An 18,109-nucleotide genomic window follows, 5' to 3' on the forward strand; every position below is an offset into this window, starting at 1 on the left:
GCCGTCAGATCAGTTCCCAGAAGCATCCGATGGTCGCTCCTTCACAGAACATCAAAATCTGAAGTCTCTGCCAAGCACCACAGCGCTGAAATTTCAAGCCTTCAGATTAGATGGTAGTTGAATCCAACGGTCGCTCTCTTGCTGTGCATCGAAGTTTGATATCTCCGCCTAACACTACAACACCTAACTCCATCTGGCGTCGTTGATTTTGTTGTATTATATAATCCAGCGGTCGCTACAAACTTCACTTCATCTCACCGTCCGATTGATCTTCCATCTCCCTATCCCACGGCTCAGCGTCGCAGATCATCAAACTCGATACACTCGCCTCACACCCTAGCGACCGAGCACCTACACCTCAAACAAACGCACCCTTCCCTTTCTCCTTCGAACCATCTCCTCCATCACCCCCTCTGCAGAACCACCAACTCCACTGCCACCACCACTCCTCCACCATCATCACCCCATCACCCAACAACCAATACCATCTGTTCCCTTCTCCTTAGCCACCTATTTTCTCAATTTTTGCACGTTCTCTATCAGAAACCCTAGGCGTGCAAAATTGGTAAATTAGGTTGAGCTAGAGTGAAATTGAAGGCATGGAGTGATACAGGAGAGTCAGAGAAAGGATGGGTCGACGTCAATTTGACGATTAGGTGAGCTAATTTCACTGTTGGAATTTGGGGATTTTTCTATAAACCCTAATTTTATAATTTTGAGAAATTTGGGTCTGTGACTATAAATAGCCTTATGTGTGTGTTGTAATAGTTATGCTTGGATTATCCTGCATCCAGAACTTTCAAGTTCTGTTAAATGTTCATGTTTCAGTTCAATTTCAGTTAAGTTCAATTTTGTTAATGTTTGTGCAATATCCTGTTAGTGTTTCTGTTAAATGTTCATTGTTAATTTCAATTATGTTCATGTTAGTTGTGTTAGTCTCCTGTTAGTTCAATTCTGTTAAGGTTCTGTTAGATTCTAGAATATCCTGTTAATGTTTCTGTTGAATGTGCAATGTCATGTTAGTTCACTGTTAATTTGTCATGTCAGTTAAATGTTCACTGTCATGTAATGTTATGTTCCTGTGAATGCTAGGCTAGATACATTTGAAGCTTTGTTGTGATTGTGCAATGGAAGAAATCAGTGCTTATAGCAAGCTGATTTTCTTGCCATTCCTTGTGTATGCTTAGATTGCAATGTGCTGATTGTGCAATGGAAGAAATCAGTGCTTATAGCAAGCTGATTATCTTACCATTCTATTTGTGATTGCCTGTATTCTGCCTTAGTATTGCTTCTTTTCAGTTTCATTATCACCCCTGCCCTTGGCTTAGGCCTTGGTTCATCTTGTTTTGTTCTTTGCTTTTACTGTTGCCATGTTGTATCTTTCATTTTGTTTGCTGTTTTCTTCCTTGCTTGTGCATTCTGTCACTGCTGTTGTGCACTTGCCTTGCTGCATTGCACTGCTGCATTACTATTTGCTTCCCCTGCTGCTACATTGCCTTCTCTGTCACTTGTGCTGCTGCTGCTGTTGCTGCTGCCAAGCTGCTGCTGCTGCTGCTGTTGCTGCTGCCAAGCTGCTGCTGCTGCTGATGCTGCTGCCAGGCTGCTGCTGCCCTGCCACTTCTTCTGCTGCCAAGCCAAGTCCAGTTCCTGCAGCCAAGCTCAGATCCAATCCAACTGAGCCCAATTCACTTCAGTGAAGCCTAAGGCCCAGTCCTCATTAACCAAGCCCAGTTTCTAAAACCAAAAGCCCAGAGCACAACTTGGGCTCATCAGAAGACCAAAACCAAAGCCCAATTTCATCAAGGCCAAAGCCTAGTGTATTGATAGGTTAGATCTAAAGCCCAATTCAATTAATTGTGGGCTTAACCCAAAAACCTGAACTCACTGTAAGGCCAAAGCCCAATTTGCATTTCAAAGACCAACTGAGCCCAAGCTCAGTTCCTTTTATTGTGAACAAACCCATTAGTACTTTAAGCCCAAAAGGCTTCAAAACCCAATAGCAATTTAGGAACCCAATTAGCTAAAACACTTCCAAAACACACCCGATCTCTGTGGATCGACCCGTACTTGCACGAGCTACAACCGACGACCGTGCACTTGCGGTATTACTGTAGGCCCCCGTTTTATCACGCTTATTTCTATACCCTTTCAAGGCCCACCAAGTTTTTGGCGCCGCTGCCGGGGATAATTTTTAGGACCTCTTTTAAAAGCCTACCAAGTTGATGGCGCCGCTGCCGGGGATTGGTGCTGTGTTTTTCTTGTGTTTTTCTTTAGCTATTTTGTATTTCATTTCATAGCATTTGCATCTGCATCTGCTTCACTTCATTTGCTGTTGGACCTGTTGTTCTGAACGTGTTTTTCCTCTGCTGGGACGCCACCAAGGAAAAGAACCAAAACCCAACTGGGTTTTTGCAACAATATCAGAGCAGCTGGGCTGTGCTAAAAAGGTAAGCCTAAACCCATTCCATTGAGAGAACCCAACCTGTGGGCTTCCAAATTTCTTTAATTGTGGGCTTGTAATAATTAACCCAATTTTTTGGGCTTTTTATTTTTCTATTTTGGGTTTGTAATAATTTATTTTTGGGCTTGTTGTTTAATTTGTGGGCTTGTATTTAATTTGTGGGCTTGTTTAAATTCTTTCATTGGACTTGTATTTTGGACTCTGGGTTTAAACCCAGCTGAGCTTATAACTGGTTGTGGACTTGTAAGTGGACCTCGAAACCAAAGTTTTAAAACAAACGTCGGGCCTTAACCAACTGGGCCAAATTAAACTTTCAAAATTAAAACTTGGATTTTCGTAGGCCGCAGCCTTCCTTCCATTTCATTAGAGGCTTGCACAGTGGGCTTGCTCCCATTTCAAAAACCAAATTTTATTTTCTTCATTTTATTATTTAAAAAAAAAAAAAAAAAAATTTCTTTTGCTCCCATTTTAAACCAAACTTTTCTTTTACAGCCCATCAAAACCAAAATTTTCCCATAAACCAAATTTTTTAAATTTTCCCATTTAAAACCAAATAGTGGGCTTTGTGTCATTTCAAAATGGACCAACCTCGTGCCCTCCATGAATACATGTATCCATCAATACAAATTCCATTATCATGTATTGTATTACCTCAAACCAATAACCCTTTTAAAATAAATGCAAACATGATACAAATACTTCCTATATTTCGAGGGTTCGATTCTGAGAACCCCTATACTCATGTAAGAGAGTTTGAACAAATTTGTCGGACTATGCAACCTGATCATTTGTCCGAAGACTCTCTGAAATTGCGTTTGTTTACATTTTCTTTAAAAGAAAGAGCCAAAACATGGTTTTACGGTTTGAGACCACAATCAATCACCACTTGGGAACAACTCACTAATCAATTTTTCCAAAAAAAATTTCCACACCATAGGACCATCGCTATTCGTCAAAATATCAATTGTTTTGTCCAATTGGATGAGGAAACTGTTTTTCACTATTTTGAACGTTTTAATGATTTGTTGAGTGAATGTCCGCACCATGGAATTGAGAAGTGGAGACTTGTCGTCATCCTCTATGAGGGACTAGACTTTAAATCTCGAACCATGGTTGAGTCTATGTGTAATGGTGAGTTTATTGATAAATCTGTGGATGATGCATGGAATTTTTTAGCCGAGATTGCAGAAAAAACCCATCAATGGGAATCCGTTAGGGAAACAGGAACAACACCACATGATATGAATCATCCCCATGAATTAGAGTTTTATTCTTGTAATAGCTCCGACCTTAGGATTGAAAATTATCCTAGATTGCAAAATTCCTATCATGATGATGATGATGATTATGATGTTATGTTAGAAGAACATGTCTATACTGAAAATGTTATGGAACCTTTGGGTTCAAATACATTAGGCTTCTCTGCCCCGACCTTAATGCATGATATTTCTTCTAGTATTCCATGTGATGTTTCCCCTGATTTGCCGATGCATGAAAATCAATCTGTTGATGATGTTGATAATTCTGATTGTAATCTTGCCAATTGTGAGCATGATGTGACATGTGTAGATGAGTTAGAAGATTTTGATTTAATTGATAATGATATGCCTATTCTTCTACAAGTCCATCTGTTGGCCTTCCACCCAACCTAGATTTGGTTTGTACCCATATTGTAAAACCAATTTTTCTGAAAATTCCTAATCTAGGATTGGAACTGTGTGCTTCCCAAGTCCTCTTGGACTATTTTGCTTCAAAATATAACACTTTTAAAAGCCACAGTTGGAAATTGCATGTTTGCCCATCCCGAAAACAGTCCATTATGAGTTAGACCTTTTGAATCCTGAACCCCTAAAATTGTTAGATTTTGTGCTTAAAAGTAAACCTGTTGAAAAATTTAGGTTTAGGGTGATTCATTCGGTTTTTCACTCTCATTCCCATTTAAGTCCAATTTTAGTGTTTTAAAACTTTCTCTGTCTCTACACTTTTTCTTTTGGGTTGATCCTCAACTCTTTAGATTGTTAGTGTGGTGAATTTGTTGTATATAATCCAGTAGATAAAATTTTAAAAACACTTTTGTTCCTTTTGTATATATTTTGCTAATCCAATATGATCTCGGCTGAAATATGTTGGATTTTTGCCTTAATAACGGAGTTTTAATTCTGCTTTCGCCGTACAATCGGGTATTCTCTCTCCTTTTACTCTACTCAGCATGTCCCTTTCCATATGTTGCATTTTAATTCTTTCCATATTTTGAAACATTGAGGACAATGTTTAGTTTAGGTTTGGGGGTATAGAGTAGATACCATGATAATTTGCCATAATTAAAAACGAACTCCTTCTTCTTTTTGAAAAAATTGAAAAATTCCAAAAAAATTGAAAAATCAAAATTCAAAAAAAAAATTAAAAAATTGAAAAAAATCAAAAAATGGAGCTCATTTACCTTGAAATGTTGACTCTTGTGCAAATATGTATTTTTATTAGGAGTCTTAGTCTAGATATTTAGGCACCCTGATTCTAGCACAATTCACATAGTGATAAGAAATTTGCACGCGCACGATCTACCAATACATGTATGGCCTCGATCTTCAAGGTGTTGGATAGGAAGTTACGATTGCCAATCACTTTAGAATACTGAACGAAACTTGACTAGCTTGTTCTTTGGTTGGTTGGGATAGAAGATGGAGGTTACATTAAGAAAGACAACCATCGAATTTAACTGGGTGCATCAAAAAGGGCTACCTCTTGCAAAGTGTCATGTAATCTTTTGTTTCTTTATTGTTATGTATCAAAAGTGTTTCCTTAAAAAAAAAAAAACGATGTATATATTCAGAAAAAAAATATATCAGAAAAATACCAAAAAAAAAAAATCAAGTATTTATCAATTCCATCATCTCTTGTTCCAAAAAAATAAAAAGAGATTTGTCAATGTAAATAAGAGTCATGTAAATAGTCATCTTTTGTTGTTTCGTTGTAATAAGCAAGGAGGGTGTATGCCATTGATGTACAACGCGAGAAATTGTGAAATACCTCCAACTCATTCACAATTCTCGTAAAGTCCGGACAGCTAGCTAGATTTCGACCTCAGTTCTTAGCCTGAGAAACTATCTCTTGGTGATTAGTAGTCATGACTTCAGATCTTTCTTTACACATGTGTAGATACACTTTACACTCTTATCACATGTCTTTTTTTGTTATCAGTGCTAGGATTGTGCCTTCGATAGCTAGATTGACATCTCCATTTTGCTGTGAGCTTAAACTGTTTTGCACATGTCACGTTTGATGGAATCTGAGCTTATATTTTGTCCTTAGGTTTTGTAGGCACACCTCTGGTAAACCTTCACGAGACTTCACTCGTCCACTAGGGACACTTAGTGGTTTAAAAGGCTTAGTGCATACGCTAAATGCATTCGAGAGACCAGCGACAGTGGTTTAGTTAGGATTTCCTTAGTTTTGTTTTACTTGAGGACAAGTAAAATTCAGGTTTGGGGGTATTTGATGAGTGCCAAATATTGTATATTTTTATCCCTTTTTGTTGGCATTTTAACTCATCTTTTGTGCATTAATTCTACATTTTATCCCATATTCTGTATTTTCATTGTTTTCAAGAATAAATATTTTTATTAATTAATTTTGCATTTTTAGGTAATAAATAAAGTTCGGATGAGTCGCGGAGCGAAAAGAGCAGAAAAGTAGTGAAAAGCCGGGAGAAATTACGCAAGGAAACCGCGAAGAATGGTGCGCACAACCTCATTTTCTACACACAAAAGCGCCTCCGTTCTCAGCCATCAGATCAGTTCTCAGAAGCATCCGATGGTCGCTCCTTCATAGAGCATCAAAATCTGAAGTCTCTGCCAAGCACCACAGCGCTGAAATTCCAAGCCTTCAGATTAGATGGTAGTTGAATCCGACGGTCGCTCCCTTGCTGTGCATCGAAGTTTGATATCTCCGCCTAACACTACAACACCTAACTCCATCTGGCGTCGTTGATTTTGTTGTATTATATAATCCAGCGGTCGCTACAAACTTCACTTCATCTCACCGTCCGATTGATCTTTCATCTCCCTATCCCACGGCTCAGCGTCGCAGATCATCAAACTCGATACACTCGCCTCACACCCTAGCGACCGAGCACCTACACCTCAAACAAACGCACCCTTCCCTTTCTCCTTCGAACCATCTCCTCCATCACCCCCTCTGCAGAACCACCAACTCCACTGCCACCACCACTCCTCCACCATCATCACCCCATCACCCAACAACCAATACCATCTGTTCCCTTCTCCTTGGCCACCTATTTTCTCAATTTTTGCACGTTCTCTATCAGAAACCCTAGGCGTGCAAAATTGGTAAATTAGGTTGAGCTAGAGTGAAATTGAAGGCATGGAGTGATACAGGAGAGTCAGAGAAAGGATGGGTCGACGTCAATTTGACGATTAGGTGAGCTAATTTCACTGTTGGAATTTGGGGATTTTTCTATAAACCCTAATTTTATAATTTTGAGAAATTTGGGTCTGTGACTATAAATAGCCTTATGTGTGTGTTGTAATAGTTATGCTTGGATTATCCTGCATCCAGAACTTTCAAGTTCTGTTAAATGTTCATGTTTCAGTTCAATTTCAGTTAAGTTCAATTTTGTTAATGTTTGTGCAATATCCTGTTAGTGTTTCTGTTAAATGTTCATTGTTAATTTCAATTATGTTCATGTTAGTTGTGTTAGTCTCCTGTTAGTTCAATTCTGTTAAGGTTCTGTTAGATTCTAGAATATCCTGTTAATGTTTCTGTTGAATGTGCAATGTCATGTTAGTTCACTGTTAATTTGTCATGTCAGTTAAATGTTCACTGTCATGTAATGTTATGTTCCTGTGAATGCTAGGCTAGATACATTTGAAGCTTTGTTGTGATTGTGCAATGGAAGAAATCAGTGCTTATAGCAAGCTGATTTTCTTGCCATTCCTTGTGTATGCTTAGATTGCAATGTGCTGATTGTGCAATGGAAGAAATCAGTGCTTATAGCAAGCTGATTATCTTACCATTCTATTTGTGATTGCCTGTATTCTGCCTTAGTATTGCTTCTTTTCAGTTTCATTATCACCCCTGCCCTTGGCTTAGGCCTTGGTTCATCTTGTTTTGTTCTTTGCTTTTACTGTTGCCCTGTTGTATCTTTCATTTTGTTTGCTGTTTTCTTCCTTGCTTGTGCATTATGTCACTGCTGTTGTGCACTTGCCTTGCTGCATTGCACTGCTGCATTACTATTTGCTTCCCCTGCTGCTACATTGCCTTCTCTGTCACTTGTGCTGCTGCTGCTGTTGCTGCTGCCAAGCTGCTGCTGCTGCTGATGCTGCTGCCAAGCTGCTGCTGCTGCTGTTGCTGCTGCCAAGCTGCTGATGCTGCTGATGCTGCTGCCAGGCTGCTGCTGCCCTGCCACTTCTTCTGCTGCCAAGCCAAGTCCAGTTCCTGCAGCCAAGCTCAGATCCAATCCAACTGAGCCCAATTCACTTCAGTGAAGCCTAAGGCCCAGTCCTCATTAACCAAGCCCAGTTTCTAAAACCAAAAGCCCATAGCACAACTTGGGCTCATCAGAAGACCAAAACCAAAGCCCAATTTCATCAAGGCCAAAGCCTAGTGTATTGATAGGTTAGAGCTAAAGCCCAATTCAATTAATTGTGGGCTTAACCCAAAAACCTGAACTCACTGTAAGGCCAAAGCCCAATTTGCATTTCAAAGACCAACTGAGCCCAAGCTCAGTTCCTTTTATTGTGAACAAACCCATTAGTACTTTAAGCCCAAATGGCTTCAAAACCCAATAGCAATTTAGGAACCCAATTAGCTAAAACACTTCCAAAACACACCCGATCTCTGTGGATCGACCCGTACTTGCACGAGCTACAACCGACGACCGTGCACTTGCGGTATTACTGTAGGCCCCCGTTTTATCACGCTTATTTCTATACCCTTTCAAGGCCCACCAAGTTTTTGGCGCCGCTGCCGGGGATAATTTTTAGGACCTCTTTTAAAAGCCTACCAGTTACAGCAAGCAAAATCAACAAGCAAGCATAGGAGTTACTGCAAGCAGAGTTCAGTAACAACCCAAAAGAAAGAAAGAGCAATTGCGCCGCAACCGAGTCCCCGGCAGCGGCGCCAAAAACTTGGTAGGACTCGAAATGATCCTAAAAATTCTAACTGCAAGTGCACAGTGTCGGCAAGCAACACAGGGCAAGCACAGGTCAGTTCCACAGGGACAAGGGGGTGCAAGTGCTATTTTTCTTATTGTAACCAATTTCTAACTGATTACACTAACCAGGGCAGATTACTAATCATGAGACTTTAAACAAGAACAACAAAAGTGACAGTTGAAGCAAGTTCAACACTGACAGTTGAAGCAACAACAACTGACAGTGAGGCAAGATGAATAATGGACAGTGAATGTGTGAAACAAGTAAAGATTGTGATGTTAAGACACCACAGTGAGCATGAGGGGAAACAAACAGTGAGCAGTTACAAAACAGAAGCATTTACTTGACACTAAACAGAAGCATTTACAAAACAGTGAGCATTGAAGATGGAGTGAGATTGTTGTGTTGAAGTAAAACAATAAGTAAAATGCAAATATGATAGGAGCTAAAACTTACTAAAACAGAACATGGGAGAGAAACTGTGGATGGGAATGAAGAACAATGGGGAATGAGTGAGAGCTAGGGGATTGAATTCACTCTAACTTCTACTATGTATTCTCCTATAGACATGTTAAACACAACTATGGTATTCTTTCCAAAGTACTAACTGTCTTTCTAAGGTACAATTAGTCAAAAGACATATGAATTCAGCTTAAGTTGCAGCTTATCAACAGCTCATGAACCTAACTACAAAGTATACTTGGCATACATTGTGAAAGTGATCTGTCACTAAACTTGTTTAACCTTCTAAAGCAATATGATCAATGTACTACACAATAAGAAATTAGGGATTCATCAAGTCCCTAGCATGATGGATTAGAACATGACAAACATTACACTAAACCTAAACACTACAGGACATGAAAGCTAAACAGAAATTAAACATTAAGCTAACAGTGAATTTATAAAACTAAGAGCATTAGACTAACAAAACATCAAACAATTAAACACTAAAACATCAAACACTACACAGTGAACAAGAACCCTAATTATGAAATTGGATTAAAATTGAAATTTGAAATTAAAATTAAATCTAAAATAAACCCTAATTGATGGTTACTTGGATGACCCAAGAACAAGTTTTAACAGTGGCAACAACATCCATATTTATAGTTTACAACAAACCCTAAATTTTCGAAACCCTAAATTGAAATTAGGGTTTTTTCGATTTTCAAAATCACTCACCAAATTTCCTTGTTTGTTGTTCCTTGTCCTTCTTGTAGATGACCCATGCTTTCTTCTGCTCCTCTGCTACGAATTCAGTTCCCATCAACCTAGTTCTCTCATGTCAAAACCCTAACAGTGGGTAGGGTTAATGAAATGGGTGAAATAGGATGATGGGTTTTGTTGTCGGTTGATGGAGATGGTGGTGTTGTCGGGTGTTTGTGGTGGTGGTGGAACTCGAGGTCTGGTGGTGGCAGGGTAGAGCAGGTGGTGGTGGTTCTGGAAATGGTCGGGTGGAGAAGATGAGATCGATGTTTTGGGAAGAAGGGAGTGTTTGGGTGGTAGTATAGGGTTTGGTGCTAGGGTGTGAAGCGGGAGCATCTGGTTCGATGTTTGGCGAGCTGATCCGTGGGATGTGACGATGGTAGGTAGATCCAACGATGAGATGGGAGGCTGTGGGTAGCGACCGTCGGATGGAGGAATGCAACGAAAAGGACGGCCCAAGATGGAGATGGGCGTTGCGATGTAAAGCGGGAGCTTCGGAGTTTGATGTGCGATGATGGAGCGACCGTAGGATGCTGAAATGCTTCGATCTGACGGCTGAAATCCGATACGGGCTTGGATAGTGGAAATGGGTTTGAGAAAGGGCTTTGAGCCTTGGGTATGCCAAGCCCATATCTTCTTTAAGAACAATTCTTCCTTCTTGAGCCCATTCCTAGCTTTTTGGTCTTGTGCACACCATTCTTCGCGGCTTCCTTGCGTAACTCCTCCCGGCTTTTCACTACTTTTCTGCTCTATTCCGCTCCGCAATTCATCCAGACTTTATTTATTACCTAAAAATGCAAAATTAAGTAAGAAAAATATTTATTCTTGAAAACAATGAAAATACAGAATATGGGATAAAATGTAGAATTATTGCACAACATATGAGTTAAATGCCAACAAAAAGGGATAAATATATACAATATTTGGCACTCATCAGTATACTCAATTTGAGTTGTGCTCAACTTGCAATTGTTGAACAAATAACATTGTAGCAGCTAATCAAGCCATACAAAAATTAGCAACAAAGGTTGTTAAAGAAATATCTCTTTTTACTACCAATCTTGGTATTAATATTGTTTTTAATATTGTGAGTCCTATCTCTTTAAAAGGCATTTACTGGGCATATTTATCTTAGGAGGAAGTTGAAGTTTATTCACAAAAACCAAGAAACAAATGACACATATCTTCTCTCAGATGTTAAACATGATTGCTAATTCTAATACTATTAGATTTAGTAGGCTAGCCACGTATATAAATATATGATAACGAATATGATGCATATCCAATATTTTTATCATCACTGGTATTGAAAAAATATAATGAACAAAAAAAAAAAAAACTTCTTCTCACCTATTAGATGGTTTTCATCCTATTTTGCGTCCTGGCTCATTAAAAGGAACTCGCCGGGAGTATTTATATGAGGAGGAAGGTGAAGTTTATCTTCAAAGAACAAAAAACATATAATGAATCTTCTCTCAGAATACATGTATGGTTGCTAATGCTAACACTAACATATTTGTGGTTAGTAGGCTAACCACAAATATGTACGTCATACCGAATATGATGCATGCCTCCTACCCAACATTTAATCAATACCGGTATTGGAAAATATGATGATATACATAAAAAATACTCATTCTCCCCTATTTATGGTTTTTAACTGTTTGTTGAGGTGCTAAGAATAAAAATACTAAACTAGAAAAAAAAATTTACTTGAAAGCTCATGTACTCCGGATGAATCATCAATCGCTTTATAGGAGTTTTTTGATGTAATTTTTCACTTCCCAATCCTTTTATCTCTCATGTTTTTCTCTTTAGATGGTTCTACTTTATGTCCCTTTCTACTTTTGTTTTTATTTTATCTAATTAATGATAATTTTCATTAATAAAAAAAGATAACATCAAATAAATTGGGGCATTAAAGTAATTTAGCATAAATAAGGTAAATTCTGGTTTACCTCTGCTTTCATTTTCCTCTAATGTGAGGTTTACTTAAATTCAATACAGTATCATCACGACGTATTTATGGTGTATGCTGTTTTTTTATTTCAAATTCCCCCTACTGTATAACAGAACCGAAGGATTATTGATGTCAATAATTTAGCCTTTCCAAGTATTCTCTTGCTTTTAGTTTTTTCATTACGCTGATGCATAATTATATTAGGGCATAACAGTAAAAATGCAATAGTAATCTGTGATTTCGGTATACTCGAGGATTCATCGTCGATTTCACCACGTGCAAGTGAAAAGAAGATAATAGCCCACGATTTTAGTATACATAAGGGGTTGGCGGATGATTCTGGCACTCGCATCAAGCTTATTGTGCAATCTAATAGTAAAGAAGAAGAGGGTGCTAAAAATAAGGCATTAATTGCTTTATATTCCCAATTGAAAAGTACAATTGATAACGTTTATCTGTACACCTAACTAATGGGGATAGCACTAGTATTTTCGGGGTATATAAAAGAATGCCCAAAATATTATAAAACCAGTGGGAAGTTGAGGCATCCCCGATATTGCTTAGAAATTAGGGAAAGAAATAACGAGACATCATGGCTTTTCCTATTTCCATATATATTAAGACCTCAATAATCTTAAGTATCACCCATATATATTTTCTTAAATCATAAATACTATCTATTTGACTTATTATTTGCTCCATCCCCACCACCAACGGCTACTTCATTTGCTCAATTTCCAGAATCCAGTGCCACCTTAAGTATCATAATTTTTCTTCTATTTAACACGTGGACAATAGATCATATGACCGATGCAGAATAATGGTATCCTCAAATGACTCGGCACAAATAACATGTTCTGGTACCAGGTTAGGATGTTAGCATCCAACTCAAAATCAATTCACAGTGTGACAATAAGGATTATAAACCGCAATATCTTAGTAAAAATAAATAAATTTTTTTTGGTGATTCATAGAAATGGACACACCTCTTGTTCACTTGTCTTTCCAACTTGGTTAGACTTAGAATTATATTCATATATATATGTATATATGTAATTACATTACTTGATTTACAAAGATATAAAATATAAAGGAATAAAAGAAAAATTAAGAGAAAATAAAATATTATAAATTCTACTCCTAATTTATATGAGACTTGCTATGTACAAAATATATTGCATGATCTTCAATATCTTCCAGTCTTCAATTTAATATCTTCAATATAATATGATCTTTATTTATGCAAATCTTCTTAATATATGTGGGCCCATATATATATATCTAATAACATTTAATACCCCCCTCAAGTTGGAGGTGGAGGAGAAATATCGAGAACTCCCAACTTGCTAGTTAATCGAGTATATAATTCGGCACCTAGAGGTTTGGTAAAAATATCAGCGATTTGATCGGCTGATTTTATATAACGTGGAGTAATGAGGTTACTTTGAATCTTCTCACGAACGAAATGACAATCGATTTCGATATGTTTGGTTCGTTCATGGAAGACAGGATTTTCAGCTATATGTATTGCTGCTTGACTATCACAGTAAAGTGTGAAAGGTTCTGAAGTAGGAATATGAAGGTCTCGGAAAAGATACATTAACCACTGTAATTCAGCAGTTAAATTGGCCATTGACCTATATTCGGCTTCGGCGGAAGATCGAGAAACAGTTGGTTGTTTCTTAGATTTCCATGAAATAGGACTATCTCCCAACATGGTGAAATATCCCGTTGTTGAGCGACGAGTGGTTGGACAACCAGCCCAGTCTGAATCGGTATAACCCCGTAAATGTAGAGAACTTTTAGCGGACAAAAGAATTCCATGTCCAATAGTCCCTTTGAGATAACGCAAAACACGTAAAGCTGCATCATGATGAGCAGTTCTAGGATTTTGCATAAATTGACTTAAAATATTCACTACATAGGTGATGTCTGGCCGAGTAACAGTTAGATACAAAAGTCGACCAATAAGTCTACGATATGGTGTAGGGTCAGATAATGGTTCACCATCTGTAGGTTTGAGGCGAAGATTTTGCTCCATGGGAAAAGAAACTACTTTGGATGCGGTTAGCCCCATGTCTTTTAAAAGATCAATAATGTATTTTCTTTGACAAAGAAATATACCTAGATCTGAACGGGAAACTTCAATCCCTAGAAAGTACTGTAAGCGTCCCAAATTTTTAAGCGAAAACCGCTTTTCTAGAGACACTTTGAATTTTGATATAGAGTTTTCATCATTACCTGTAATGATAATATCATCTACATATATTAAAACATATATATACGTAGATATGCGATTATAGGTAAAGAGTGAATAATCTGATTTAGATTGTTGAAAACCTTCACTAATAATTGCAGATGAAAATGTAGCAAACCATTGTCGGGATGCTTGTTTTAAACCATATATAGATTTATTTAAGCGACATACTTGCGTGCCATATGAACATTCAAATCCTGGTGGAAGTTTCATGTATACTTCTTCTTCCAAATCTCCTTGAAGAAAAGCATTATTCACATCAAGTTGATGTAAGTGCCATCCACGAATTGCAGCCAAAGAAAGTAAAACTCTTACAGTTACTAATTTTGCGACAGGTGCAAAGATTTCATGAAAATCGATACCTTCCACTTGTGTATAACCTTTGGCGACTAATCGGGCTTTATATCTTTCGATCGAGCCATCTGGATTATATTTAATTTTGTATACCCATTTACAACCAATCGCTTTTTTTCCTTTAGGTAAGGATTGTTTTGTCCAGGTATTATTTTGTTTATGAGCCTGTACCTCCTTGAACATCGCATCTTTCCATACTGGAATTTTGATGGCTTGGAAATAATTAGTGGGTACATCAGTGACGAGAACTTTTGTGAGAAATGTCTTATGTTGTTCAAACATTTTAGTATAAGAAAGGAAATGATTAAGAGGATACTTTGGACCCTCTAAAATAGGAGTTTCCATCACTTTGCATATATAATCTTTTAGATATGCTGGAGGATTACGATCCCTAATGGGACGTGATGAGATTCGCTCATTCATTTGGGATTCATTTAATGATGATAATGACGGTCCAGGAGGTGTCATTGAAGATGAATGTGACTCACTCATGGATGGAGGAGTTTCACATTGAGTGTCTTCGTTCGACGAAGCATGGCTATATGTGCATCCTTGTGACGAGGAAGGTAAATTTCCAGGTGAATTAAAAGGAGTAATAGTCGTATTTCGTGGAGAAGTAGGAATTGCGGCGTTTTTATCTGATTCATATTCATTACCGTTTTCTAACTCTTCTGAATACTGGTCAGAATCATTGAATTGGTTTAATTCTGGCGATGGTAAAATCGCATTGCCATATGGAAATGTTCGTTCATGAAATATGACATCTCTTGAAGTATAGATTTTCTTTGTTTCTAAATCAAAGATCTTATAACCTTTTTGATTGTATGGATACCCAATAAAAATTCCTGGTTTTGCTCGAGCATCAAATTTATGAGAAGGGCTTGTGTTGCGAGCAAAACATAAACAACCAAATACTCTAAGATGTGAATAATTTGGCGGTGATCCGAAAAGGACGTCATGTGGAGATATATAATTGAGTACTGGTGTGGGCATCTTATTGATCAAATACCCTGCTACCGTAATACATTCTCCCCAAAATTCTAATGGTAAACCTGCTTGAAAACGGAGTGATCTTGCTACATTAAGTAGATGACGGTGTTTGCGTTCTACAACACCATTTTGTTGTGGAGCGTATACACAACTCCTTTGATGTAAAATTCCATTTTGGAGAAACCATTGTTGTAAGCCCTTTGTCAGGAATACGGTTCCATTATCGGAACGAAATTTTTGAATCTGGGGAATATAGATTTTTCCAGATCCGCACGAGATAGTACCAATTTTTGACTTATATTGATTTATCAAAAAATTAAAAAAATAATCTAAATATTTTTGTGTTTCAGATTTTGAATTCATTAAGAATACCCAAGTGCAACGTGTATAATCATCAACAATAGTAATAAAATATCGTGCACCATTTAAAGATGGAACCGAAAACGGTCCCCATAAATCACAATGAATTAACTCAAAAGCAGATTTACTAGAAATACTATTTTTGTTAAAAGATAACCTTGATTGTTTTGCTAAAGGACAAATCTCACACTTGTGAGTGCAGCTGGAATTAATATAATTAAAATTACTACTTAAAATTTTTAGACGTTCCAAGGATGGATGCCCTAGACGCCAATTCCATAAATCAAATGACTTATTATTTCTAACTGAATCTATCGAACTTTGTTGGAGATAATAAAGACCTCCTACTTGATTAGCCAGACCAATCTGCATCTTCTTTGTATGGTCCTGAAATGTACACAAGTTAGAAGAAAAATTCGCAGAACAACCAAGTGATCTGGTGAGTTGATTAATAGATAATAAATTAAATTTAAAATCAGGTATGTGATAAACATCTTCTATTTTGAGAAGAGATGAGAATATAATTGTCCCTATGTGTTTCACACGGGTACTAGATCCGTCAGGCAATTGAACAGATAGATTTGCAGGTGCAGATTTATAAGATGAAAACATTGATAGTAAATAACAACAATGATTTGATGCACCACTGTCAACTATCCAACTTGAGTTAGATACGCTCAAAACTCTACCTGCTAGATTTAGATCTACTAATGAAAAAGAAAAATTAGATGTAGTTAGAATTTTACCTGCAAGATTTGCTGATGAAACAACAGAAGAATCACCACCTTTGGAAGCCATAAAAGATTTGAACTTCATGTACTCTTGATAATCATCAGCTGTGAACGATTCTTTTGGTGTCGAAGATTCTTTCTCGTTCCTTGATGTGGCAAGCATTGTCCCTTGTCTTTCTTTGGACTTTGGAACATAATTTGGTGGATAACCATTCAGCTTCCAACATTTTTCTCGAGAATGACCAATCATATTACAATGGTCACAAAAAGGTCTAGGTTTCTTATTCGCCGGACCTTTTGAATACTTTGATTCACTTCTTTGATTAAAAAGCGCTGCACTCTCAACTTGAACATTGGAGGATGTAGAAATATGTAACTGTTTTTCTTCCTGACGAACAAGGTTGTAAACCTTATTGATTGATGGAATAGGATCCATCAACAAAACAGAACTTTTTACATTCGCAAATCTTTTATCAAGACCTAGCAAAAATTCCATCACCTTATCTCTGTTGCGGTGTTCGGCAATTTCTTTTCCTGCAGCACAAATACATGGGGTAGTTCCCATGGAAGTTGCGTCCAGCTCCTCCCATAATGCTTTCATCTTTGTGAAAAACATTGATACAGACATCCCTTCAATTTTTAGAGTGGAAATTGCATGTTTCAACTCAAATATTTTGGGAGCATTGGATTGGTAAAAATGATCACGGAGTTCATTCCAGAGTTGATATGCTGAATCGACATACATAAAACTAGATTTTATATCTGGTTCTATTGAGTTGGTGATCCACATCTTAACAAGATTAGTAGATCTTTTCCATCTAGCATACAAGTTTGAATCCTCGGGTTCCAAAATTGACCCATTAATAAAATTCATTTTGTCTTTGGCGGAAAGAGCCATGGTGATTCCACGTGCCCAAATTCCATAATTATCGCCATTCAAGAGAGGAGTGAACAAAACAAGACTAGTATTATCCGAATGGTGAATCGCATACGGATCATTAATCGCCACTTTTGGTGTGGGTTCAATTGGAGTTTCCGAAAAAGAATCATCCGGTTTTTTGGTTGGAGAAGAATGAGGAGTTACCATTTCAATTGACTAAACAAAAAAGTGGAGAAACTTACTTGGATTATGGATCTTTTAAACACTAGCTCTTGTATACCATCATAGAAATGGACACACCTCTTGTTTACTTGTCTTTCCAACTTGGTTAGACTTAGAATTATATTCATATATATATATGTAATTACATTACTTGATTTACAAAGATATAAAATGTAAAGGAATAAAAGAAAAATTAAGAGAAAATAAAATATTATAAATTCTACTCCTAATTTATATGAGACTTGTTATGTACAAAATATATTGCATGATTTTCAATATCTTCCAATCTTCAATTTAATATCTTCAATATCTTCAACATGATCTTTATTTATGCAAATCTTCTTAATATATGTGGACCCATATATATATATTTAATAACATTTAATAGTGATCAAAGAAAATGTCGTGAGTTCAAAACTTCTGTGCAAACATGTCCAAAGCAGGGTAACGTCCTTCCAAACGAGCCTTGCAAGTTGTTTAATTTTTTCAGGGGTCCCGAACTCTATCTCAGG

The 18,109-nt window shown here is 37.3% G+C and overlaps 1 protein-coding gene across 1 annotated transcript; it reads right to left on the reverse strand.

The window, feature by feature from the left end:
- Positions 1-16,806: 16,806 nt before the first annotated feature.
- Positions 16,807-17,582, reverse strand: LOC113357334. Its single transcript, XM_026600713.1, has 2 exons — positions 16,905-17,582; positions 16,807-16,812 (listed from the first exon to the last, which is right to left on the reverse strand). Exons 1-2 carry the CDS (start codon positions 17,580-17,582, stop codon positions 16,807-16,809), a joined length of 684 nt encoding a protein of 227 aa, XP_026456498.1.
- Between the last annotated feature and the right edge of the window lie 527 nt (positions 17,583-18,109).

Source organism: Papaver somniferum, chromosome 1 (assembly GCF_003573695.1).
Source record: "Papaver somniferum cultivar HN1 chromosome 1, ASM357369v1, whole genome shotgun sequence".
Classification (NCBI taxonomy): Eukaryota; Viridiplantae; Streptophyta; class Magnoliopsida; order Ranunculales; family Papaveraceae; genus Papaver; species Papaver somniferum.

Excerpts from the sequence above, each read along its gene's own strand:
- LOC113357334 (XM_026600713.1), bottom strand. The coding sequence starts at position 17,582 with ATGGTAACTCCTCATTCTTCTCCAACCAAAAAACCGGATGATTCTTTT.